Source organism: Amphibalanus amphitrite, unplaced genomic scaffold (assembly GCF_019059575.1).
Source record: "Amphibalanus amphitrite isolate SeventyFive unplaced genomic scaffold, NRLGWU_Aamphi_draft 001453F_arrow, whole genome shotgun sequence".
Taxonomy (NCBI): Eukaryota; Metazoa; Arthropoda; class Thecostraca; order Balanomorpha; family Balanidae; genus Amphibalanus; species Amphibalanus amphitrite.
In genome coordinates, this window is record NW_024882946.1 from 74230 (window position 1) to 99170 (window position 24941).

Genomic DNA, 24941 nt, shown 5'->3' on the forward strand with positions numbered 1-24941 from the left:
ATATTTTTGTTAAAGAGCGGATGGATAAGAATGACTTAAACATAAAAAATAACTGATATTGAAGAATTAATAAGAATAAGACGTGTTTGAGCAAACGCATGACTGAGATGCGACTGATTTGAGATGTGAGAAGGCATTTTCAGAAGTCAACTCTTGTCACTCAAAAACATTTATGCCCTTTTGCCACATCGACACAAATTGCTTATTTTCATTCATGAAAAGCATCGATTCTATATGAACGTCAAGTACCTTGACTCCACCCGTCTTAACCCTCGCCCCGTTGGGGGGGGGGCCATTTTGGCCCCCCCCTGTGGTTTTTCCTGAATAGCAAGAAAACGGCGGCGCGCAACGCCGCCAAATTTTCAGTACCTTTCCGGGCATCAATTTGACACCTTCACACCAAATTTCAAGTCTTAGGTCACCTTAGGTCAGGAGTTATTGAGGTCAAACTGAGGTCATGTTCGAGCAGAAATGAGCAAAAAACATGCAATCTTGAAACGCTCACCAAATCTACAGTTATCAAGCAATTTCAAAGTTCTTTATATGGTCTAGTAGACAAAAAGCGGCGCTACAAAACTGCCATCTCGGATTTTCAAAATTTTTGGTTTTTGACAAAAAAAAATCAAAAAATTGATTTTTTTAGAAAAACTTTGAAAAAATCCAAAATTTTCCGAATTTCGGAAAAACCGGAATATATGTGATATTCTCAGCGCTCTTCTATATACATACCAAATTTCAGATCGATATCTCGTTTTTTGGCCAAGTTATAGCGAAAAAACTGTTCAAAAATGATGACGTCAAATTTTTGATCTCAATTTTTAGCAATTCTAGACCACGTACGGCAAAACAAAGACCACCATTGAACTCCCCGTGACGAGCTGCATCGATTCGATACCCACTTTATGCAAAAATATTAACTTTGAAATTTGACCTAATTTGACCTGACCTTGACCTGACCTTGACCTGACCTTAACCAAAACGTGATCTAAGCTGGCCCCAAAGGCTGCCTAACCCATATAATCGCATTTGTCATGTAAAATGGACCATAAAACATGTATCACACGACACTTTCATATTGTGACCCCCCCGTGACCTGACCTCTGTGACCTGACCTGGTATCAGTGAGCTCAAATAGCAAAATATGTGTTTGAAGAACATTTCCCCATCGATGATTTTCAATGACATGCATTTTACTCGATTTTACAACGCATTTCTTGAAGTGCCTGTAAACGGTGAAAATTGGACCTTTGACCTGACCTGTGACGTCATCGGTTTGACCTAGGTCAATAACATTGGGTCACAAGGTAGTTCCTCGTTGGGGCTATCCAACGCCGTTTACCGCTTGTCGCTATGTTGCGTGGTTCTCGAGATCTTAGGGGGGGCCAAAATGGCCCCCCAGCCGGGCGCGTTGCTCGGCAGAGCCCAACGGGGCGCGGGTTAATGTTCAACTGTGAGCCAAACGTGGATCCCCAGAACGTTACGTAACTGAAAAGGCTGTGTTGACAACCATAGGCCAAGCATGAGGCTAGTGCCCACGCCCAATGCCCACGCATTCTTCGCCGTTCCTAAAGCGAGCTGGTAACGCACGGACTAAGGTACTGGTTATTACACAAAGTGAATGTTGAGAAAAGTTGCGCTTGGTCTAGTAATAGGCCTGGTTGATAGCTGTTTGACTTGATTGCAGTTACTGTGCAGCAAATGTTAGTTTTAGGTTCACCTGTTTATTATGCTTTTTGATTCTTCGTCAATAGGCCGCTGGCTATTACAAACACGCATGGTCTATCCACACCATTATCATAATAAGATTCGAGCTCCGGTTCTCTTGCGTATGCAAGCACTCCTCCAACCATAAAGTAGCCATGCTAACATAGCTCCGCCATCCTAACTATGCGTATCCTAATGAACCCCTTTGTGAGTCATGGTTTTAGCAAAGTGAAGCAATGCGTCATCCTGCGTCAGCCACAACCACAGCCGGTGGCTACCTCAGCCCTGCCATGTAAATCCGTCTCCCTCCCTCGTCTCCGTTTCCGTCTCTGTCTCCGTCTCCGTCCGTCCCTGCCTCTGTCTCCGACTCTCCTTCTTCGTCTCTGTCTCTGTCTCTCTGGCTCTCTGGCTCTCTGGCTCTGTCTGTCGTTGTCTCATGTCTCTGTCTGTCCTTGTCTCTGTCTCTGTGTGTCTCTGTCTGTATCTGTCTCTGTCTCTGTCTCTGTCTCCCGTCCCCCTCAACGACCCCTTCCCCGCGCCCATCTCTCACTCGGCCTGAGTGCTGACCTCTGTGGTCTCCCGCCCCCACTAATAGCTGGCGTCGCTTACATGGGGCGGGCACCGGTGCGGCGACACATAGCGGCTAATCAGACAAAGCGCCACTACACCCCCGGTAACGGTATACCGCTAGTCTGCGGGGTTCGGCCGGTCACTCGCTGTCGACAACCGCTCGACACCGCGAGGCATTAGGTGAAAACCGTCTGGCGCAGAACCCGACCTGGGCCTCGTGGCGACATCGGTGACCCTTGTAGAACAGGGGCTGCTCTCCCCGCCCCACTCCGTTTTAGCGTCAATTCATCAGCGCCTGGCTGCCCTGTCAGCACCCGCCCACCGTCGTGGCCACCCCTAATCAGGGAGATGCGAGCCGCGGGCGGCAGCAGCGTGTCGGGCCATGTCAGCTACTGGGCGGGCCGGGCCGAACATGGGCGGGGAGGACAGCGCCCTGAGCAGACACGGCACAGGTCCGGGGGTCGCAGCATGGCTCCTTTACAGCGCAACCTGTGGAGGAGTTCCGCAGATGACCAGCCACTGCCGGCTGCTAACCCATGACCAGCAGTCAGCCTGAGTGATATTTATGTGATTGTCATTGGAGCACAGGCCGACAGCGCTCTCCTAGAAGAGGTCGAGGTGCTGGAATTATTCATCCTGCCCGGCGTGCTGCTGAGTGCCGTTGCCATTTCACAGAAGCTCACCGGCCTGAGGTCGGTTATCATTCGGCAGCAGACCACTATGAAATAATCACCAATCGTCAGGCCATGGTGGGTTGATGGTCGGTGCCGGACTAAAGGATATACCCCAATGGAACGTGCCAGGATAAGCGGACCTCGGTGGCGATTCAGAGCCCGAAATTCTCTGAAGAGATGGCGTAACGCTCGGCTTTTGTGACTGGTAGGACTGATAGTGCAGTTTCTCTCGTCTCAATTATTCTCATTCTCCAGTGGCCTGTAGGCTGCATGTATGTAGTAAATACCTGACTTGGACATGGAACATACACTCGTGTTGAATATTGTATTACAATATATGACTATATGTGACGGGCATATACCTGCATGCAGCTGGTAAGCTAGCATTATTAGAGGTCTTTCGACGGCACAAACGATCAGGTGACAAGTACCCAGTCGAGGACGGTGGGAACCCAAAGCATCGCTAAACGATGGCATTTATCTGCCATTCTAGAGAGCGGAGTGTTTACCCGACGGCAAAAGAAAAAAATGAAATAACGTATCTCATTGGCTGAACGCCCAGTAGTTACATTTGTTTCCAGCACGAGTGACAATCAACGGCGTTTTTCACGCTACCAAATCGGATTTGGTTACCATATTTATCGAATGAGAGCAATTATGGTATGCTATAAATAAGATATTTATCACATGTTATTATTTAAACATAGCAGCATCTTCAATGGACCCCGAGCTTCCGAACACCGATCGTATGCGCCAAATACCCGCATACGATGTTGCACACTCGAAAAAGCAGCGCGCCTGCCGTCTCGGCTCATTTGGTCTTGGAGTGAGCGCCCGAGTGCACCGTGTCCAGCCGAGCAGGCCGATCTCGCAGACAACACCAGATCGCCGATAGCGACGGACGACGGGGGGGGGGGGTTCATGGGGGGTCGGACCGTCGAGAGCGGCGGTGGAGAGCCGAGGACGGGAGCGATATGTGCGTGATCACGGCCGGTCGGAGATCTAGGGAACTCATGCGCGCATTGTGCGTGGCTCGAGGACATTATCTGAGACGTCCTGCGGAGAGGGGGAGGGACGGGAGCGCAGCCGAGCCCCAGTGCCTGCCGGATGGGCTTTTAACGTGGCGATACTGGACACATCCGGCGAATGAGAGGAAAGAACGATAACAGGGAGGGGAGATGAAAGAAGGGAGATGAAAGAGAGCTTGCGCTGGGAGCGACTAACATGAGAAAAGTGCCCAGACCGCCGTATTCTATCCACCTATCTCTGATTAATCGGTGCCTTAACGACTTCTCCCTAACTTCCGATTGATATCCTGCTGATCATTCGACGCTCTTTTCGTTCTGTCCTCTCCGGTTTGACCGCATATATTGTGCCGATTCACGTCCTCCTATGACTGTTCATCTAAAGCCAGTTGATGTGTCCGGTGCGTTTCTAACTAAGCTTATTTTTGCCTTCCCAGCCCCTTGCACGCTCCAGGCGCAACGTCCACGTGACCAGTCGACACGCTTCTACCCCCCCCCCCCCCCACAAAAAAGCGCATTTTTTTGCAATCCAGAGCCGACACTTATAGCCTGGCAATTCATGGTGGTTTTAGGCTGCAAACATGCTATAATCTCATGTCGCATGTTTTTTTTTTTCATTTCTTTGATTTTGAGCGCCATTAAAAGTCGGTAAAATCAGGTTTTATAAATGACTGAGCCTGCAGATGAATCACCCGCTTCCTCACGGAAATGGAAAATTTAACTGTAATGAAGTGATGCCATAGACTCAACTCAACCTTCTCGCTGAGCCTTGCGCTTTTGTGAAACTATGTAATGAATTCAATCAAGTGAGTTCCAGAGCATTCTGCTATCAAGAAGTCCAGCAGCCGTCGTTTTGTGTTAAAGAGCGATCCGGCGTGGCAACGTCACCGTCATAATTGGTAACGGTGTTGTGGAAATGTTAAACATGATATCGGAATTAAAAAAACCTCAGCCTCTGCTCGCCGCATGCGGCTAGGAATTTCTTTCTTTCCTTTTCCTCTCCTCTCTCCTCTCACCCTCCCTCTTCCTCTCCCTCTCCCTCTACCTCTCCCTCTCCCTCTCCCTCTCCCTCTCCCTCTCCCTCTCCCTCTCCCTCTCCCTCTCCCTCTCCCTCTCCCTCTCCCTCTCCCTCTTCCTTTTCCTCTCTCCTATCCCTCCCTTTCTCCCTTTCTGTCTCTCCCTCTCCCTCTCCCTCTTCCTTTCCCTCTCTCCTATCCCCCTTCTCCCTTTCTGTCTCTGTCTCTCCCTCTCCCTCTCCCTCTCCCTCTTATCCCCTTGCCAATTTCCTTCCGCAGTCTTTCGTCAATCGTCTGTGCTGCTCCATCAAATTTGTGGAGGTGTTGTAGCTTCCTTTTGTGCTCTGGGTAGATGACAAAGGAGTGACTTTGCTACCCAGTACCCACTGGTGTGTCCTCCGTTGACGTCACCATCTGTCCCCCACTGACGTCGCTAACACGTCAGTGCTGTTTCCGACCCGCAGGGTGGTGGCGAAGCGCCCAAGAACATGTCCGGACGTCTGGTAGCGGCTACCTGGTGGCTGTTCGGCTTCATCATCATCGCTTCATACACCGCCAACCTAGCCGCCTTCCTCACAGGTAAACAGCAGTGAATGCATGAAAAAGAAAGTGCCACGATAGTAAAGAGCCCACCTAAAAGTAAGGATTTGAAGCGCAGGACTAAAAGACAAAAGTAAATTCTATCTAATAACATGTATTCACAAAATCAGGGAAGACGTATCACAACCATGATCTATGTTCATAGGTCTTTCATAAATGGATTAACTGAATGCAAATCATTGTCGTTGTTTTATAATACACCGTGTAAATACCTACCCCTCTAAATATTAGTTAGCGGTGCCTAAAAACGATTGTGGGTATTGCTCACCGCTGAACGACTACAGCTGGGACCTAGTAAAGCGTTGGGCTATGGCAAACTTGATGGAGAGACTCGAAATTTCATTTGGCTTGGGAGCGCGTATAGTTTGATGGCTCCATCAATCAAATCGCGACCTCATCTGTAATCCGTTGATTGGTAATATCTTATCATCAGATACTGTAATTAAGACATTTCAGATCAGTCGCGTTGGAAAGCAATATAATGCGTTGCGAGATGAAATAAGCCGAGCAGTGGCACGGAAATGCTATCTCATGGCTTCTGATTGTAGTGCAGTGGCGAAAATCCCTAAGTTGGGCGTTTGACCTTTTAGAGATGCCGCCAAGCTCTCAACACAATTAGGGCGACATTCGGAGCGTCGGTTGCGCCTGATCATTTAACTTTATATATTTCGGAGCGTGCGTGCTTTCAATTCAAAGGTAAAAATCCATTACTCCTAAGATAATTATATCTTAACCAGCATTTCGATGGGAACATTAGTGACTTATATCTATCTTATGTCCTTTCTTGATTTGGCACTGGGCCTCACTGACGTAACGTCTGATCTCCTTCTTCCTTGCAGCATTGTGACGGGACTCTCGCTGATGGCCTCTCTCCTTCTCCAGCGTCTACCCCAAGGACTTTCACTGGTGACCCCCACTCCCCAGTGTCCCGACCGCCTGTCACTATGTCATGGATGAAAGCTCCTTTCACCCCAGTGTCTCACCTGGACCCTCCTTCTTTTCTTCACCCTAGTTTCACTAATGGACTCGCACTGACGACCCTCCCCCTTCCCGCAGTGTCTCGACTTGACTCCCCGATCGAGTCACTCGAGGGCCTGGCCAAGCAGTACAAGGTGCAGTATGCGCCCATGAACGGCACGTCAACCATGAACTACTTCAAGCGGATGGCCTACATCGAGCAAAAGTTTTACGAGTAAGTAATCCGGGCTAGTGGTGGGCTGCGAAGCTTTACGTAACGTTCCGTGGGTGTCTAGCGCGCTGGCTATTTTAGGATATGCCATCGCACTAAGCGTTGTGTCTGAGGTTCGGACTCCAGAGTCGCCTCACGGCCGCAGGCGAAAATGATACAGTCTTGTGGCTCGGGAAAGGAGGCCATCAGAGCTGTGATGTTCTCTGTTCTCAGTAGCGGTCAGCGGACAGAAAGCAGAGCCACTATACATAGTCAGCCGTGGTTAGATAGGTCGCCTGTAACGCAACCAACTCCTTTACAAATATGAAGATCGCTATAGGACTGCAGAAAATAAAGATATAAATGACTTTGTTGCATCATCGATGGAATTGAAGACGTTAATAAACTCCAAAACACTATTTTATCACTCAAATCTTTACTTACGGTATACTCACAAGAAATTTTATGAAATATGCATTAGCCGTCGTAGATAACAAATGAGTTCAATACTAACCGATACACTCATTTGCCTAACCTTGGAACTGAAATCCCAGTGTCAGTGCTGGCCATAAATTCCGGCACATCGCCTATATCGCACAGCTGATCAGTCCGTTCGTCTATTCTATTTCCATCATCCCCGCTGCAATCAATACGGCGACGCATAAAAACGCCCTCGCTGACGCCTGCTGTTCTGCCTTTGGCGGCCGTGAAAGGCTGCAACACCATAGTGATTGCCAAGAGGCCGACTCGAAAACTTGGCTTTATCCCAGCGGGGAGGCGTGCGAGTCATTATTCTAGATTTGGCAGGTTATGAAGAGGATGTGAATGCTGTAAAATGACATCGCCCCTGCTAGGCACCGCTGCTGTGATTAACTGGGGAAAACACCGCACCGATGCAAAGCAGGTCGGCTGATAGGCAAGTTGAGAAGATCAATTATGGTAATGCGGTTCGGCGGTGTGCCGAAAAGCCGACGCGCTGTTATTTAGCATTGATCTGAAGCGTCGAGTGGCGCCGGTTAGTTAGAGCGGCTCCTGTCAAATAAACACGACCGAGAGCTCTGCTGGCTGCGCTGTGGTGCGACTGGCGATCATACGCCGGGTTACGTAATCCGTGCCGCGCAGTGTGTCGTTTAACGCATCTGGTAAGATCTGTCAGGTGACTCAATCAGGCAAGCTGCCGGCGATATTGATTCTGGGAACATACCGTCACAAGTCACAGAAATAATTTTTTCCGGTTCTACACCATCGCCTTTCAAAAAAAAAAAAACTGGGCACCGATAATGATTGATCAGCAATGCATGCAAGTTTTATTGAAAATATTTCAAATAAATGTGTTCCTATCTCGCATTTCTTACTATCACCGTGCCATGCAAGAAGCTTTTGCTGATCAGAAAATTGTGTATTCCCTGTACTACGACACGCAATAAATTTCCTGCAGTAGCTAGAATGTCTAATTAGATTTGAGACCTCGTATCTGCATTTCAATATATCTCTCGGAATCATTGGTATATTCTACTAAGTACCCAGGCTAGATACCAGAGGCCGCGCTGCCCCAAGCAGTAGCTGCCTTTTAGACACTGCTCTCAGCCATTGTATCTTGATTGTATCGCACCACGTAACAATTCACTATAGGATCTAAAAAACTCCTCGCCGTTCGATTACGAAGTGGTCAATCACGTGCTGACCCTCTCCCGCACACTCACGCCTGCAGGATCTGGAAGGACATGTCTTTGAACGACAGCATGACGGAGGTGGAGCGGGCCAAGCTGGCCGTCTGGGACTACCCGGTCAGCGATCGCTACACCAAGATGTGGGGGGCCATGCAGGAGGCCGGACTGCCCACCTCCTTCGACGAGGCCGTCGAGCGGGTACTGGCCAGTCCCTCCAGCAGCGAAGGATTCGCCTACCTCGGTAAGGCGGAATGGAGGGAGGGAGAGAGAGAGAGAGAAAGAGAGAGGGAGAGGGAGAGAGAGAGAGAGAAAACAAGAAAAAGAAAGAGGCAGAGGGAAGGAATAGGGTCTAGCGATGCACGCTGGCAGTAGGGTTAGATAAAAGGTGAACAAAGCAAGTCTGGTGAAGTTTAAACACATTTCCAAATTTTAATTTACTTTTTTTAGTGCTACAGCACATAACAGCTCTATTAATAAATGTTATGGTTCGTGCACGATAAATGAACTATGCCTGTCAGCCATTATCTGCAATATAAGCAGTTTCGTCGATGATGATTGTTTCTCTTCTGCCCACGTGACGGTACAAAGGTCACGCCCGTCACCCACAATCCGTGTGCATCAATCCAACCCGTGTGGTATTGACTCTCATATGTGGAGCTGTGGCGGCATCAACCGCGACTGTGGTCCGTCCGTTCCCATGCAGATATTGCACCAGCCCTGATATCTGCTCCCCGCTGGAGCAGTTTTACACACCAGTCCTGTCGTTCGGTGTTCAGAATGCCCGCATCGGTAGCCGTGATTCGTCGGATTGGGATTTTACGAACGACGACGTACCAAATCAACCCAAACGAAACTGGGCCCATAGATCAGAGCAGCACTTTGAATGAAATGTAACTACCTGTACGCATGAGTGGTTTCGAGATCTACCGAACTGTACTCGATCCACTGAGTGTTCACCGAGCTGACCTCGATCCCAGGCGAGGCCACCCAGGTCGACTACCGGGTCATGACCTCGTGTGACTTCATCTCCGTCGGTGACCAGTTCTCTCGCAAGCCGTACGCTCTGGCCGTGCAGAAGGGCTCCCCTCTGAAGGACCAACTGTCAGAGGCGTAAGCCGGAGTGTTTGGGGATGTTTGTGGCACGCAGCACACTTCCAGAGACTTCAGTGGCACGGCGCTCACCGCATGTTACCGTTTCACCAAGTGCTGTGAGGCGTGTTTTTTCGGCTTATTAAGCTGCGAGGCTCTTGGTTCACCGTAGTGCCTTGATGGCTTTCAGCAATGGCTACATCAATTTTTTTCTTAATCTAGTTAACACTATCGCGTCGCACAATCACCTACTCTGTAATTACGAAACCGGACTCTGCGTGGTGGAGACTCACAATGGCCAAGCCGTGTCCCATTGAGCTCGCACCGAGTCACTTTTGCTACAATATCGCACCTCTCATAACGCCCGCACCCGGGACAGGCGACGCTACCGACATCGGCTACCAAGTGATGACCAGCTGCGACCTGCAGATGGTTGGTGACGAGTTCTCCCGCAAACCGTACGCCATCGCCGTGCAGCGGGGGTCCCACCTGAAGGAGATCTTCAACGAGGCGTGAGTGGGGGGGGGGGGGGGTAGAGTGAGCGGCACAGACTGCAGGCGAAACTCGGGACGGAACGTCAGACCTGAGATGTTGGTGATCAAAGGAGATGGTTCACAGGACGACCGAGCACCGGTGAATGTACGGAACCTGAATGGGACGGTTCAGAGCACACGACACCTGAAGAGCCCCACAGGACGCATTGAAGGCTCGAAGTGGTTGTTATTTCTGGATTTGTGCATGTTTGCATCCCCTGCACATTGATCGTCAACTACTGCAAAGTGTAGTGTCTATTAGCGTTACTATCGATTTTTGTTGACAACTACAGTTGATTGTTGTTCGTGTAGAACTTGTGAAACTAACGTTGAGCTGAAAAGTGAATGTGAATAGACCTACCACAGACCGAAGACAGTGTTAATAAGTCGACGAGAACTGCGAAGTGCTGTTGTTGTGTTTTAAGTGTTTGTAATGATGATGTTTTAGTTGATGTGCCTCCTGGCATTGGGACTATAAGTTACCCATCAAAGTATTGATGTCACTCCGAATAAATCTTTAGCTGTAAACGTCTGCAACCACTGCCGTTACAAACCACGAAGCTTAGCTGGCAAGCATGTATGCGCGTTGTGTGCACTTATAGCACTTGTCAGCAAAAACCAACACACACACTTGCTCGTTGACTCTGCACTTGACAGCACTTTTAGCATGCAGTCATGCCGCATCATCACTTTGCCTTTTCAGCGGTGCAGTTGTGAGTGCAGTTGTGATGAATCCGGGCAACGCACCCTCGCCATCTGGGCACGGTTCGGCAACATAAAATATGCGGCGTAGACCTCAGCCTCAGCCCGTCGGCAGCCCTCTGCGCACCGGCAGCGCTTATAGCCCACGGACGGCCCGGCCCTTAGCTCGCGGACAGCCCTCAGCCCGCGAGCTTCTCTCAGCCTCCGAGCGGCTCTCGGCCCGCGGTCAGCCCTCAGCCCGCGGGCAGCCCTCAGCCCCCGGTGTAGCCGCCGGAGCCGTCGGCGGTGCTAGCGCGGGCCCGCAGATACCATCGCCATTCGACAGGCCAATCTGGGCCGGGCGTTTTTACGCCGCCGTGGAACGGGAGCAGATCGGGGAATTAAAACGGCACCGCACGGTCTCGGCCGGAGGACCTCAGCTGTCGATGAGAGGGCAAGGCTGCGACTGGTGTGCTGGCGTTTGTAAATGTTATATAGCTGCTTGCGTATGTCGATGCTTGTTTTTTAAGGTAATCGGCTTTTATGGTCTCATAAACAAAACGTAAACAGATCGCTAACATATTCTTGGACAATAAAATTGTATTGGCACCAATAGCTGACACTAGCACCACACTTCCAACATCTGCCTAAAATATGTATGTGCCGCCTATGCTGACCGTATGATGTCTTTACTGCTGCCAGTATCCTGAAGCTGCTGAACCAGCGTAAGCTGGAGGTGCTGAAGGAGAAGTGGTGGAACCAGAACCCCGCGCGCAAGTACTGCGAGCGAGAGGACGACCAGTCGGAGGGTATCTCCATCCAGAACATCGGTATGTTTGTGTGCGTATGTGTGTCTGTGTGTCTGTGTGTATCTCTGGTTGTGTGCACGGAAGTAAATTGGCGCTATGGAGTAGGTATAGGTAGACTTAACCCTAGAACGCCTAGGGGGGGTTGTATCAACCCCCCCCCCCTCTGAGGTTTTTTCGAAGTGCACGCTAAACGGCTTGTCGTAGCGGGCTGAAATTTTCAATACCCTCTGGGGCAACCTTTGCGCATCTTTTGCCGAAAAAAATTGATCGGGTCATGTCAGGTCACGGAGTTATGACGACATAAGAGGTACAGCCTCCGGCCGACAGTTACCAAACGTGTGCGCCGAATCCCTAGGTTTTCTGCCGGTGATACCCACATTGTTTGATGGATCATGATGAAACTTCCCATGCATGTTGGGGCAAGCATTGGCTATCGTGTGGTGCAAGAAAATTGACCGGGTCAGGTCAGGTCACGGAGCTATGACGTCACAAGAGGAACAGCGTCCGGTACTATTTTTGAAAAGCGCCCGAACCACTATTTTGCTAATTCTTGTCACCTTAATGGGAATATGCAGCAATATTAGCTTCTATAGGGAGCAAATGGACCTCCCAAATCCAAAAATACAATCAGATTTCAAAAATTTAATTTTTTGATTTTTCGAATTTCTGCCGCCGACTGTGACCTTGCCGACTTCCGGCGCTCCCAACGCGCCATTTTTAGAGCTAGGGAAACGAAATACATACCAAACGATAGAGAATTGATCAAGGAACATGATAGTGAAGGTTTCAAGTCGATATCTCCCACCGTTTTGCCGCAATCGTTGCGCAAAGTTGAAAAAGTTTGATTTTTTCGGAAAATTTGACCTTTGACCGGTCATAAGTAGGTCAAATGTTGACCTATGACCAAAAAAATATACCACCAATCGCGAGATCTCGTTGAGAGCAATCCGTTGGTTTTTTCCGCTAAGCTCTACGACCTTCCGTTTCGAAACGCCAGGGGGGTCGTAACAACCCCCCCCCCCCTGGTCGTTCGTGTTATGAGAAATGGCCTGGTCGTGCGAGGGTTAAGACAGCTTTGAGAATTCAGATACTGATTTATTATTTGTTTTGTAAGCAGGCGGCATTTGTGTGTGTGTTTGATCGAAAACACACTCCAGTGTTCTCTTACAGAACTCATTACCAGGCTCATAGTCTTCTCCCTCATAAAAAATGTGTTTCACTTCCCGGCCTTTTTCATGTCCAGAAACACCATTACCCCCAATCATGGCCGTCTTTTTCTGGCCGTACGTCTATCACAGAGAGCGGTGTCAGACACAGTCGGCTCCGTCCCCGGGGCGGCTTCCGCCACTCATCGGCCTACCACTGGCGGTGGCCCTGCGGCGGTCGGTGGAGGGAGTGATGGTTGCACTCAGCGACCATTAACAGTAGCAGCAAATAGGGACTGAACAACAGGAACGTTACTAGAAACGGTACTAGCTATAGCATCCGTAGCAGTAGCTGGGCAAGACCGGTAGGATTATAGGCAGAGTCAAGTGGCACCGAACACATCTCGAAACAGCAGCGTCAGCGGCGGGGACAAGCACAGGCCCTCAGCAGCTCCGTCTTATAGCCCAGCTGTTGCGGCGGCCAGCGCCGGCAGCGTCGCGTCATGTCTGAGGCCTATCGGCCGCACCCGGGGGACCAGCCGGCCGCCGACATACGCCACGATCTATCTATATTTGGCGGCCATAAGAAAGAGTAGTCGGGATCGCGGTGGCCATACCCGCAGATGAATGGCGAGTGTTTTCCGCCGGGGCACGGCGCAAACGAGCTGCTCGGACGGTCGTTATTGCGCGCCGGCCAGACGGGGTGTGGGGCGGATGGACGTCACTGACGGGTTACTGTTGGGGCCCGGTGGTCACTGGCAGTCACTGACAGTCACTGGTGGTCACTGGTGCTACTGAGAGTTACTGGTAGTCAGTGGTAGTCATTGGCAGTCACTGAGCGATGGTCACTTATGGTCACTGAAGACAGACTGGTGTGTATGAACTATATGTTGTCGACCATGACGGTCGCTGGATGATCTTTTGGTCTAGATACCAACCACTGGAAGAGCATTGAGATACACAGATGGGAAACCACGACTGAAACTGCTGAGAACCTGATTTCGAAACCAGAAGCCAATTGTGACCGGAGTAAAATGTCTTTCAAAAGCAAGTCGTCGCTCTTATACAATCAGTTTTATTCCATTCCAAGGTCGCTTGAGACGGGCGCTAAGCTTCATAAAAAGCTGCGGCAGCTGACACAAGCGGTTTCACCGTGAAGTGCTCAGCGTTTTCAAGAAATACGCTTACTATGTAGTAAAAGGGGATATAAAGCATATCCCTCACCCATGGTTTGGGGAACTGAATCGGACCGCGGTGGCTCAACGTTTTTGCTGAAGCTCTGCCGATACCGTCATTTCCTCTCACTCGTCTGCCACTTGTGCGAACCACAGGCTGGTCACTTTGCATTTTATCAGCCGTATTCGCCGCTCTGTGGCGACTGCGCGCAGAAAACACGCACCAAATCGAGAAACGAGCCGCCGGAAAGCAGCCATCTGCAGCGCTGATACGGTCTTTATTGTAATGTGGAGCCGACTCGTCGCAGCTATTCGTCGCATCGACAGCGGCGCAGCCAAGGGCTGTGTCGGATGACGTGTATAAACTATGTGGTCAGATCAGCCTGGCGCAGCCGAGGGCTGTAGTGGATAACGTTTATAAATTACGTGGTCAGATCAGCTCGACGCAGCTAAGGGCTACAGCGGATGACGTTTATCATTTATTTCTGATTTCTGTAAGACTGCGCTGTTGCCTTTTGTTTATGATTTGGACTTTTATAATTTATACCGATTAAATCACACATTTACAACAAAGATCACCAGAACATTTGCACACCTTTTCAATGGATTCCATGAGTGCTGACACGAACTGACCTGACCTTGCCCGGCAGGTGGTGTGTTCATTGTGATTTTCGTGGGTATCGCCCTGGCCTGTATCACACTCCTCGGCGAGTACTGGTACTACAAGTACTGGAAGCCCAGTCGGACTACCAGCCCCACGCAGAATCCGAAAATCCTGGCCGTCCGACCGGACCCTGCCGTCAGCAAGACCAACTTCAACACCGAGTACAAGTGAGCCAGGCCTGTGTTGACGAATTTTCGACGCTGCAGCCAAAGAAAGTCACCTGTTTTTCGATAACATTTTATTCAATATTTTACGCACTTTTTAAGTTCCTTTCAATGGTGAATATTGAGACATTCTAAAAAATGTTTTGTTATTGATTTATTTTTAACAAATGTTTTGTATTTACCTCGTCAACCATGGCGTATTTTATCATTACTTGCAGGAGCCGAACCGGGGACGAGCCGTACGAACTGAATGCCTCCGGCAACCCCTGGTAACGCGGAGGGCTGCACAGAGCCGGCACCGGAAGCGGTTGACTTCCGGTGGGCGGCCACTTCCGGCGCGACGCCAGACATCCGCCGCAGTCCGTCAGCCGGACCGATGGCGCCGGCCCGGTGTCTCAGTCATCTCAGCGATGTCAGAACGCCGGGTCACGGGGTGCTTGGGTCACTAGGGTATACTGAATGAAATAGATATGCGCTTGATGCGCTGGTTGCGGCCTATGGGCGCTGCTTGATTTTTAAAGTTAGATTTGTAGAGGAAATTGGATTACTTTTGTTAGCTACGGTAATCGCAATGGTAATATCTGTATGTATATTAGGCAGCTTGTAGGTTTCCGGGCATGAATATCGCACAAATATCAACGACCACGAGATTGTCCTATCATCTATATGTTTTAGATTACATGTCAGACGATAATTAAGATAGGTAGATCGGTAGCTAAGTGTAACATATTGCGGATATCGCCTGGAAGCGGTCACGACATAGAGTTCTATCTGTGCATCCAATAAACATATCGCACGTCCGATAGAATAGATCTCGCTCGCCCTCATCACGTCACGGTACTGAGCACGGATTTTCAATATCGCCACCCGGGTCACGCCCCGCCCGCGGCAACATGCATCCAGTGCCCCCGGTCGGCGGCGACAGGTGTGACCTATGACCCGTCGGTGGTGACAGCCGTGACCTATGACCCCAGAGGAATGTCGTGACCGTGGTCAGACCGGGCGAGTGTCGGCTGCCCGACAGTAGCAGCGGGTGACTAATGGGTTTACTGTGGTATTTACGAACCGTGCACATTAAACACTACTGTTCTTACACTGGACAAGTGAACACGATGTAACGCAGAAGTCGGCGATAGGAATTTACGCATGGCTTCAATTGAATGTTATATGTGTATCACAGTTGTATTTTTGTTATAAATGAATGTTTAAGCGGATTCTGTCTGTGATGGCTGTTTGGTAGAACTTGGAACGTGGATTTGAAATGTGGGCAAGCAAACGATTGACTGTAAGCGCAATGAGGTACAGGGTAATGGTTTCCCGTTATGGGTCTACCGCACAACGCTAGGACTCATCATGCAACGCTTATGTGCCTTTGCGTTTCGCACATCACTTGGTTATCAACGGATCTGTTCGTGCGCCTTTTCCTGAATACATTATACTTTGCAATATTTTCCGACGATGTCCACAGACGCATACCGACTACTCTTTCTTTTGATATAACATGAACATTATTATATTGTACTTTCATCAGTCATATGAGATATTACAACAGTACACAACATAAGCGACATATAGTAGCAGCCTTTCCGCCAGCATATCAGACAGATTGTATGTACATGCCCCTGTTTTTATGTCAGATCTGCTTGCAAAGTGTTCCGACGAGGCCAGATCGATAAAAAAGCAGTGGCTACTTACAGGTTTTGACGTCAATGCGCGGTGGTAAGTGCTCTCTGGAAGTCGGGCCAACTGCAGGTAGATGTAAGCGGGGACAAGTATAGCGGTGTCGAGTGTTCTCGGCGGCTGGCAGTCGACTACAGGCGTAGCTCCACGTGCCTCCAACTCTGAGTAGGTGGGGTGGCAATGGCTGATCGCCAGTCGGGCTTCAATAAAGGCACGTGGGAACTGCAAACTATTCAGCACATTTGAGCAAACTTACATACACAGAAGCCCTTATCACTTCAATGTGCTGCAATTTTGCGGGCATTATGTCTCAAAGGGCTGCTTTCAACAGTTTTCAGTGGTCTGTAACAAGCGGACGAGTACCACTGCCGCCTAACATGAAACAGACTTGACTAACTGGTAACTTTCAGTAGTGATGAATCTCCACGCCCATGAAACGATAAACCGGCATGCATCACACCCGAAAGGAACTTTGTCAATTTAGGGACGGCCACAACTCTCTCCGCTATCTGAGGCCAGTGATATTCGCATAACTCAACGCCGCTGCGGACGCGCCCTCACGCATAATATCTCCTCTCATCCGAGTCTCTCCTCGCTCCGTTTTAGCGCCCTCGTATCTCCCCACTCCGCTCTTTCGTCCCGCCCACGAGCGCGGCCTATTCGTCTCTGTATCAGCGGCGCTCCGCGATGAATAACCGCTGCTGTGGAAGCGGCACGGATAACGACGAGACATTCTCGCTCATCGATAGCGCGCCCCCAAATTTACATACCCGCGGGGCATTCGTGGGTGTCGGTGGCGGCCCGCAGCGGCGAACCGTGACGATGCTCTGTTCTGGGCGTTTGGCGTTATTTGATACATTATTGACGGGTTTATTTCGAGTCTCGGTAAGGAAACCACGGACTGATTATCTCCTACTAAATGTGGTGAGGGGTGAGTGAGAGATGGGTCATGGGTGTTACAACTGAGACTGTATAACTCGTTTGGTGGTCTCGGAGGAAGTGGTGAAGGCCCGACAGAGTGTCGATGCGACGCCGAAGATACGACGGCAAAGATACGACGCCGAAGATACGGAAGATACGACGTCCGTCTGGTTTGACGAGGGCGCGGCGGTCGGTCGTTTTATGAGAGCGTAGTACCGCTTTGACGCCGCGGGACCACGATGGAGCCGTTTGTGAAGGATTTATGCCGGTGTCGGTTAAACATTTTTGAAATCAAATGGCACGTTTACGCTAGCGTGGTAGCTGGTCGGTGCTATGATGTTGCAAAACTGTAATGTCAGTTTTTAGATATCATTCGTAACTAAGTTCATTCGAATTCGGGACCCTATATTGGCAAATAACTTTGGCTAAAATGGTCGCAGAGGTACGAATACCACATCCGTCATTCTCAGACGAGTCAAAGACTCGAATGATGTACCTTTGTTTGGGGAAACTCAACTTGGGCCATATCTAGGTTTTAATAGGAGACCACATGACCGACCTGACCATTATCCATCACATATGATAAATTATGAAAGCCGATATATAAAGGCTCTGAAGGCTTGGAAGTTGGAACACTCTCGAAGGCAGGAGGGCAACGCCATTTCGTTCAAGCCTTTTCTCCCCGCAAACACACAAGAAGTTTGGATTTCAAGGCATGCATGCCACTTCCGGCGGATACATTTGATTTATATTTCTGACACCAGATTTCACGCCTCAATTAGCCCAGCTTATGGTTGCCTATTAGGAGTCCTCGTCACCGTGTCAGGTATATTAGTGAGCCGTCGGATGGAGCTGGATTCATCCTGTCACGAGCCATGTCGTGATGCCGTGCCGTGTGCCGTGATCTGACACCGCGGCCCCGGCCCATTTGTCTTCAAATGTCACCGAAAACCGGCCAGTTGTGGAGCCGAGAGAGGTTTCCAGCGGCCGTAACAGAGCGGAAACGACGACCCTCGCAGCGTCTCTATTGTTTCCATCTTTTCCGTGTCGTGATTGGGTTGATAGTTATGTGAGTGGGGTTGAGTCACTTCTTCAGGGATCAAGCCACTAGTTCAATGGCGCCTCATTTGTTACGTGTTTTGAACAAAGCAACAGCGTAACAGCAGCACTATTGTCCTCTCTCCAAAACTGGCTGGCCTCTTTTGGCCATTTGAAGAGCTGGCGTATAGAAGTCGAACAATCTCACTGACACAAAGTTGTTTATTGAGCTGCAGTCTAAAATGCCATCGGTTTATACCTTCATAGCATAGCTGACTTTATAAACACGCCTGGCTAGCCAGCCCCTATGGCCTACGCAACCAACAAAAGAGCATGCATAAGCGAAACAAAGGTGGCCATGCAGTTTGTATGGTCTTCGGAGTAAATTGGCAAGAAAGTCACATTATTATGCTGGGTAAAGCTAGATCAATGCATTTTTTGTTAATAGACACAACAGATTGCGGTTAGTCACGGAATGTCTGCCAAAGAGTATAGCGCTTACAACTTTTTCTGATCACAGGCCGCTAACCGATACAGTCGCTAAAAAGAAAGTTCCGCACCACGAGTAATGAAAACAGATCACATAGCTGACCCCCCCCCCCCTCCAACCTTTAGCCACTTTGAGGCCCGGAAACGTTGGCTGGTCTCTCCATGTCTGGGACATTGTCCCTCCTTTTTCATTGACTCAGAAGCCGAGCGAGACGAATAGCTTCTCACAGCAGCCCGCTTCTGTGACCTTATGTGGATGATGTAAGAGTTGCACCACTCTGAAAGTTATGGTTGTTACTCGGGTCTGTCAGGAGCCATCAGCTCCAATTTTAGTTGACATTTCACATGCGTGCTGTAACACATAAAGGTCATTAGTCCGGTGGTATGCTGTAATGACGCCATGCAGCCCTTGTCGGCGTTAGTCAGCGTTTATTGAATACTGACTGCTAACTAATGTCAGAAAATTAATTACGAATTAATTACGAATGATTCGCAGTTTTGTGTCTCGTGCAATGTTGACTATTGTCTCTATCTGTCTGCATTGTTACTTGTAGTAAGAGAGTTACAACCAGTAAAACGCCTTTTGGGCGAAGAACGAGCGAGCGAGGTAGTGAGCCCTGCACGTGCGGAAGGGCGAGAGGGTACTTCCAAGTGGCTTGTGCAAAGCACCCTTCTAACCGGTCGCTAGTGGTGTGCCAAATTTGAACGCAATCGGCCCAGCCGTTCCTGAGATCTGAAAGCGGCATTCTGCACGTGCGCACGTGCAAACGGGGTCCAAACTGACTTTTGCATGGCACCCTACTAACCGGTCCCCAACCGTGTACCAAATTTGAGCGCAATCGGCCCAGCCGTTCTCGAGATCTTGAAACGCCCCCTGCACGTGCGCACGTGCAGTAGTACCCTGACCGCAACCGATGGGAATGCATTGCCTGGTGGGTGCCTACCTGTATGCCAAGTTTCAGCAAAATCGCCCCAGTAATTACCGAGTTATTGAAATGGGAACAAATTTGACACCTCTTATTGTTGTATTTTCCACGTGCAATGGGGGTGACCCACATGCATCGAGAGTATCCTATTTTTGGTAGAAGGGATGCTGCTACCCTACAAAAATTACCGCAAGTCAATCGCCCAAGCGGCTGCTGAGATATGAGCCTCTCAAAATCACTACTTTTGCAAAACAGGTTGAACACCCTTGACTTTTCACGTGGCACGTGCCAAGACGGTCACTAAAATGTATCAAAAGTAGTCAATTACGGGGTAGAAGGGATGGGGCTACCCAACAAAAAAGACCGCAGGCCAATCGGTCTAGCGGTTGCTGAGATATAAGCCTCTCAAAAGCGTTACAGGCCGGGCCGGGCCGGGCCGCTCATACTGAGATTTTTCCGTTATATTGAAAAGACTCGCTTCGCTCGCTGCGCTCGCTCGCTCGTAATCACACCTCACTATTTGTTTGCAAATTCTTATTTAGGCGAGACCAAGAGCTTGTTAGTTCGAAAAGAGACTGACTGAACTGAGATATAAACCAGTAAAACGCCTTTTGGGCGAAGAACGAGCGAGCGAGATAGTGAGCCCTGCACGTGCGGAAGGGCGAGAGGGTGCTTCCAACGGGCTTGCGCAAAGCACCCTTCTAACTGGTCGCTAGCGGTGTGCCAAATTTGAACGCAATCGGCCCAGCCGTTCTTGAGATCTGGAAGCGGCATTCTGCACGTGCGCACGTGCAAACGGGGTCCAAAATGACTTTTGCACGGCACCCTACTAACTGGCCCCCAACCGTGTACCAAATTTGAGCGCAATCGGCCCAGCCGTTCTCGAGATCTGGAAACGCCCCCTGCACGTGCGCACGTGCAGTAGCACCCTAACCGCAACACATGGGAATGCATTGCCTGGTGGTTGCCTACCTGTATGCCAAGTTTCAGCGAAATCGCCCCAGTAATTACCGAGTTACTGAAATGGGAACAAATTTGGCACCTCTTATTGTTGTATTTTGCACGTGCACTGGGGGTGACCCACGTGCATCGAGAGTATCCTATTTTGGGTAGAAGGGATGCTGCTACCCTACAAAGATTACCGCAAGTCAATCGCCCAAGCGGCTGCTGAAATATGAGCCTCTCAAAATCACTACTTTTGCAAAACAGCTTGAACACCCTTGACTTTTCACGTGGCACGTGCCACGACGGTCACTGAGATGTATCAAAAGTAGTCAATTACGGGGTAGAAGGGATGGGGCTACCCAGCAAAAAAGACCGCAGGCCAATCGGTCCAGCGGTTGCTGAGATATAAGCCTCTCAAAAGCGTTACAGGCCGGGCCGGGCCGGGCCGGGCCGGGCCGGGCCGCTCATACTGAGATTTTTCCGTTATATTGAAAAGACTCACTTCGCTCGCTGCGCTCGCTCGCTCGTAATAAACCGAAGTTTAGACGTAGCTACGTGACCAAAAATGGAAGCAAACATCGAGTCTCTTATTTAGGCACACACTCATTTATGACGTAACCAACGCGGTGCAAGGGGCTAAGTTTCCACATAAAGCTAACTGAAGGCGATTCTGCGAGACGACTGACGAGCCTCTGCAGGGATTGGAGACTCCCCTTCCAAACCAAAATAACTGGACCGTAAAGTAAGAGATGATGAATTGGCTAGAAATCCTCTCAGATACGATGCGTTTGATGTGCGTTTTACGTGGCATTTATGTTCCTGTTTAGTACCACTTGTTGTTAAGTTTGACACTTTGTTTTACTGCCATCTAAGTCCACAGTCCACACCCATGGTAAGAAATCAGTGTGTGCTTACTATGATAAACCGCGCGTGGTGGGTCATGCATCATGGGTCACGAGTCGTCGCGGGTGAAAATTTCCACGTCACAATGCATGTGCATTGTGCATACTCACGACAAGAAAGCTAAGTCATCAAAAGGCTAAACAAAATGCAGGTACGGAACATAGCAGTAAAAATGTCAATTGATCAATGATCGTTGATCAATATATTAAGGACAGTGTAGTTTCTGCCGATATATGTGAGTGCTCATAACAAGGCCTAGCCCCTCAAAGTGGATGAGTGCCATAAGCATGGATTATTTCATCCAAGTATTATACATAGCATGCACTCGCTTGTCTTAGCATGGTTCTCGCTGTAACAAGTCTTCTACGTGTCACAGGATGATCCGATATCTGAAGAGCTTGCGCCTTGCGGTGATATAAAGCTGACGGTTTAATGTTCACTGTCCACGAAACAAGAACTTGACTCTTTCAGCGTGGGGTATCTGAGCATTTCTGTCTCAATTTATGAAATAAATAAGCGTATTTACTAACATTACATGTACACCGTCGTCACTGAAGATGAGGTATGGCAACGTGACCTATATTTACTGAGAAAACAAACTGCCTTGGAGAGCCCACTCAGGTCTTTATATGGGCGGTGGCGTTGACATAAACAAAAACGGTGGCTGGTTGTGACTTGGTTGTGACCACAAAGGGCGCCAGCAGTCTGCTCTTTGTGCTCCGTGTCTTTATCAGATCATGGTGCCACTTTGTTTGTGACCCGTCAGCGAATATCGGGTCGCTTGCTCGATGACAAAACCTTCCCTCCAGAAGACAAAAATAGTTACTCACTTGAGTGACACCATTGCTGTGCACGGCTGTAGAAGTGATAGGCTAATGAAGCCATTTAAGGAGAAAACAGAATGATAAAAAGTAAAACACTTTCTAGGATAGCCATTCTAGAGCTATCATTGTGCATCAGACGTCCTTCGCAGTTTAGAGATAAGTATGTTGCGGTCTTGCCTTTTATGAGATTGTGGCAGCTTTATATGGCCGAAGATATTCATCGTTTAGGCAATGGTTTCTTTTCGGCCTGGAAGCTGAGCTATCCTGCGCCGCACTGGGGTCTGCGTATAACGCGTCCTACTGGGGGGAGGCTCTTCATAGCCCCCCCCCCCTCCTAACTCCGAAACTACTGAGCCGATCGTCAAAATTCGAACGGCGTATGATAGCCCCGGAAAAACTGTCGATCGAAACCTAATTTCATTGACCTCAAGGTCACCGATGGCGTCACAGGTTAGGTCAAAGTAAAAATTATAAGTATTTTGGCTTATTCACATTTTTTGCTCTGGCCGCCGTCTTACAAGTCAGATCAGGCTCATTTTTGGTTGACACACTCGTGAACAGATGATTTAGGTACCCTGAGGGTACCAAACTTGTAGGTACTTTGATTTTCAGGCCAAGGTCCGGTCAGGTCATCACAGGTCACGGAAATAGTATATTATGCGTCGGTCACGTGACACATGTTTTATGGTTCATTTAGGCCATAGCTTTCGAATTTGATTTCGTTTGCGTCATTCGAGGTCATTTTAAGTTGAATTTAACTTAGGTCAGGTCACTTTCAGGTCAAAAAAGGTGACATTTTGAAGTTAAAATTTATCAACAAAAAAGGTGTCTGTAGGATGCAGTTTGAGCTCAGGAACACGATGGTGCTATTAATATTGGTGTACGATGTCAAATACGTACTAAAAAAAAAAATGATTTGAAAAATTCATAATTGTGAATTGTTTTGCAATGTTGCGTATAACTTCGCCATTTTTGAAGATATTTAGCTAAAACATGCTAGAGTAAGTCATAAGCATGTGATCTATCACATATATTCCGGATTTTGGAAGAGTCAAAAAGTTTTAAAGTTTTGAAAAAAAAATGAAAAATAATAAAATATAATTTTTGAATTTCATTTTATATAATTTTCAAATTTTTGTAAATCTTGAAAATTCGAGATAGCATTTTGATAGCGCAGTCTATTCTGAGTCCTGTCATGCAAAGAAATTGGATCTAGCTTAAAAACTAAGCTCATGGGAGCCATTGCCGTGGTTCAATGTTTTGCGTCGAAATCGGCCGAACATGACGTCACTCTGACGTCATTTCCGGCCAACCCATGGTAGCTAAAAAGCTCATATTTTGACACAAGGTGTCAAACTGATGCAGCCGAAGGTAATGCAAGTTTGGCGTCGATACGTCAAGTGGTTTGGAAGTTAGTGCAAAAAAAACGGAGGGGGCTATGAATAGCCCCCCTCCCCCAATGGGGCGCGGGCAATCATCGGTGTGTCAGTAATCACGGTCAACCGACCAAGAGCATCTCAGACACTCTATGGAAGAAGCAGCGCATTTTGAGCTTTTTTGACATTTTTTATCAAATACCTTGAAATAGTCAAAATACCAAATCAAATTACACGCGAAAGCATAACCGAGGCAGTGGAATATTAAATATTGTTGGACTGCCAGCAGAGGATTAGGGAGTAAAAAATAGTAATAGCCTGATAAATCTATGTGTGGGTCCCTCAAAGCTTCGTTATCTACCAGACGAACTATGGATGGTGATTGAGTCACCCGTGCCCGTTAGAGCGCCGCTACTAACAAGGCCCCGTCAGGTGAGTGACGCCATAAACGGGGGTTCCGAGTCGATGAATTCTTCCCTCATTGTGGGTGTGTTCCAATATCGCGAGAGTGGCTTCCCATGGCAAGTGAAACCTGTAATAGGCCGACGCTGATGATTGCGATTGCTCAAAGTTCTCTAGATGTGTGTAGAGGAACTTATCTGTAAGTAGTTACCTGCAGAAATGAGGCAAGTAAGGAAAAATGGACAAATGTTTTCTCCGAGCTGTGCCTCTCGTTACCCTGTACGTCAATTGGTCCGGCTTCAGCTACAGAACAAACAGATCGACGGCAGGCACCTTTGAGTGACGTCAAATGGTAGGCAGCACCCAGCGATATTGTCGTCAATGGATCGTATAAAAAGCTATATCATCATACTGCATAGACTTCGGTTGGGTAGAGCTCATAAAGTTCTTTAGCGTACTCGATCTTCCAAAAGCGTAACTTGTCCCGCTGAAAGTGCAATAGAATAGAGACATGTTCGATCTGTAAAACAGGCCAGTTGGTGTTTACCAATTAAAAAAGAACCAAAAGTTTGTGGAAAACTGATTTCGAAATGTGACGTTGTTATGGGACGATTAATGTGTTTCATAGCTTTGAGCTATTAGGTACGGAAATATTTCATTTATCAAATATGAGCGTAAAGACTACTGCCATTATCCTTCAATGAAAGCTTAAAACCAACCTAAAAGACTGAGCAACTAGCTACTTAAATA

General features: G+C 48.6%; 1 protein-coding gene across 5 annotated transcripts in view; it reads left to right on the forward strand.

Moving 5' to 3' along the window:
• LOC122373167 (ionotropic receptor 25a-like) overlaps positions 1-15901 on the forward strand; it is a 68685-nt gene extending 52784 nt beyond the window's left edge. For 3 of the 5 annotated variants that reach the window (XR_006254989.1, XR_006254990.1, XR_006254991.1), the window contains exons 13-18: positions 5454-5568; positions 6646-6781; positions 8469-8668; positions 11433-11560; positions 14510-14690; positions 14906-15901. Coding sequence is in view for 2 of the 5 variants with exons in the window: in XM_043350994.1 (XP_043206929.1) it covers positions 5454-5568; positions 6646-6781; positions 8469-8668; positions 9896-10028; positions 11433-11560; positions 14510-14690; positions 14906-14960 (948 nt within the window). In the remaining 3 variants the exon portion in view is untranslated. Of the gene's footprint in view, positions 1-5453; positions 5569-6645; positions 6782-8468; positions 8669-9895; positions 10029-11432; positions 11561-14509; positions 14691-14905 lie in introns of all 5 variants that reach the window. The other 2 variants (XM_043350994.1, XM_043350993.1) reach the window with 1 other exon arrangement.
• Positions 15902-24941: the final 9040 nt, after the last annotated feature.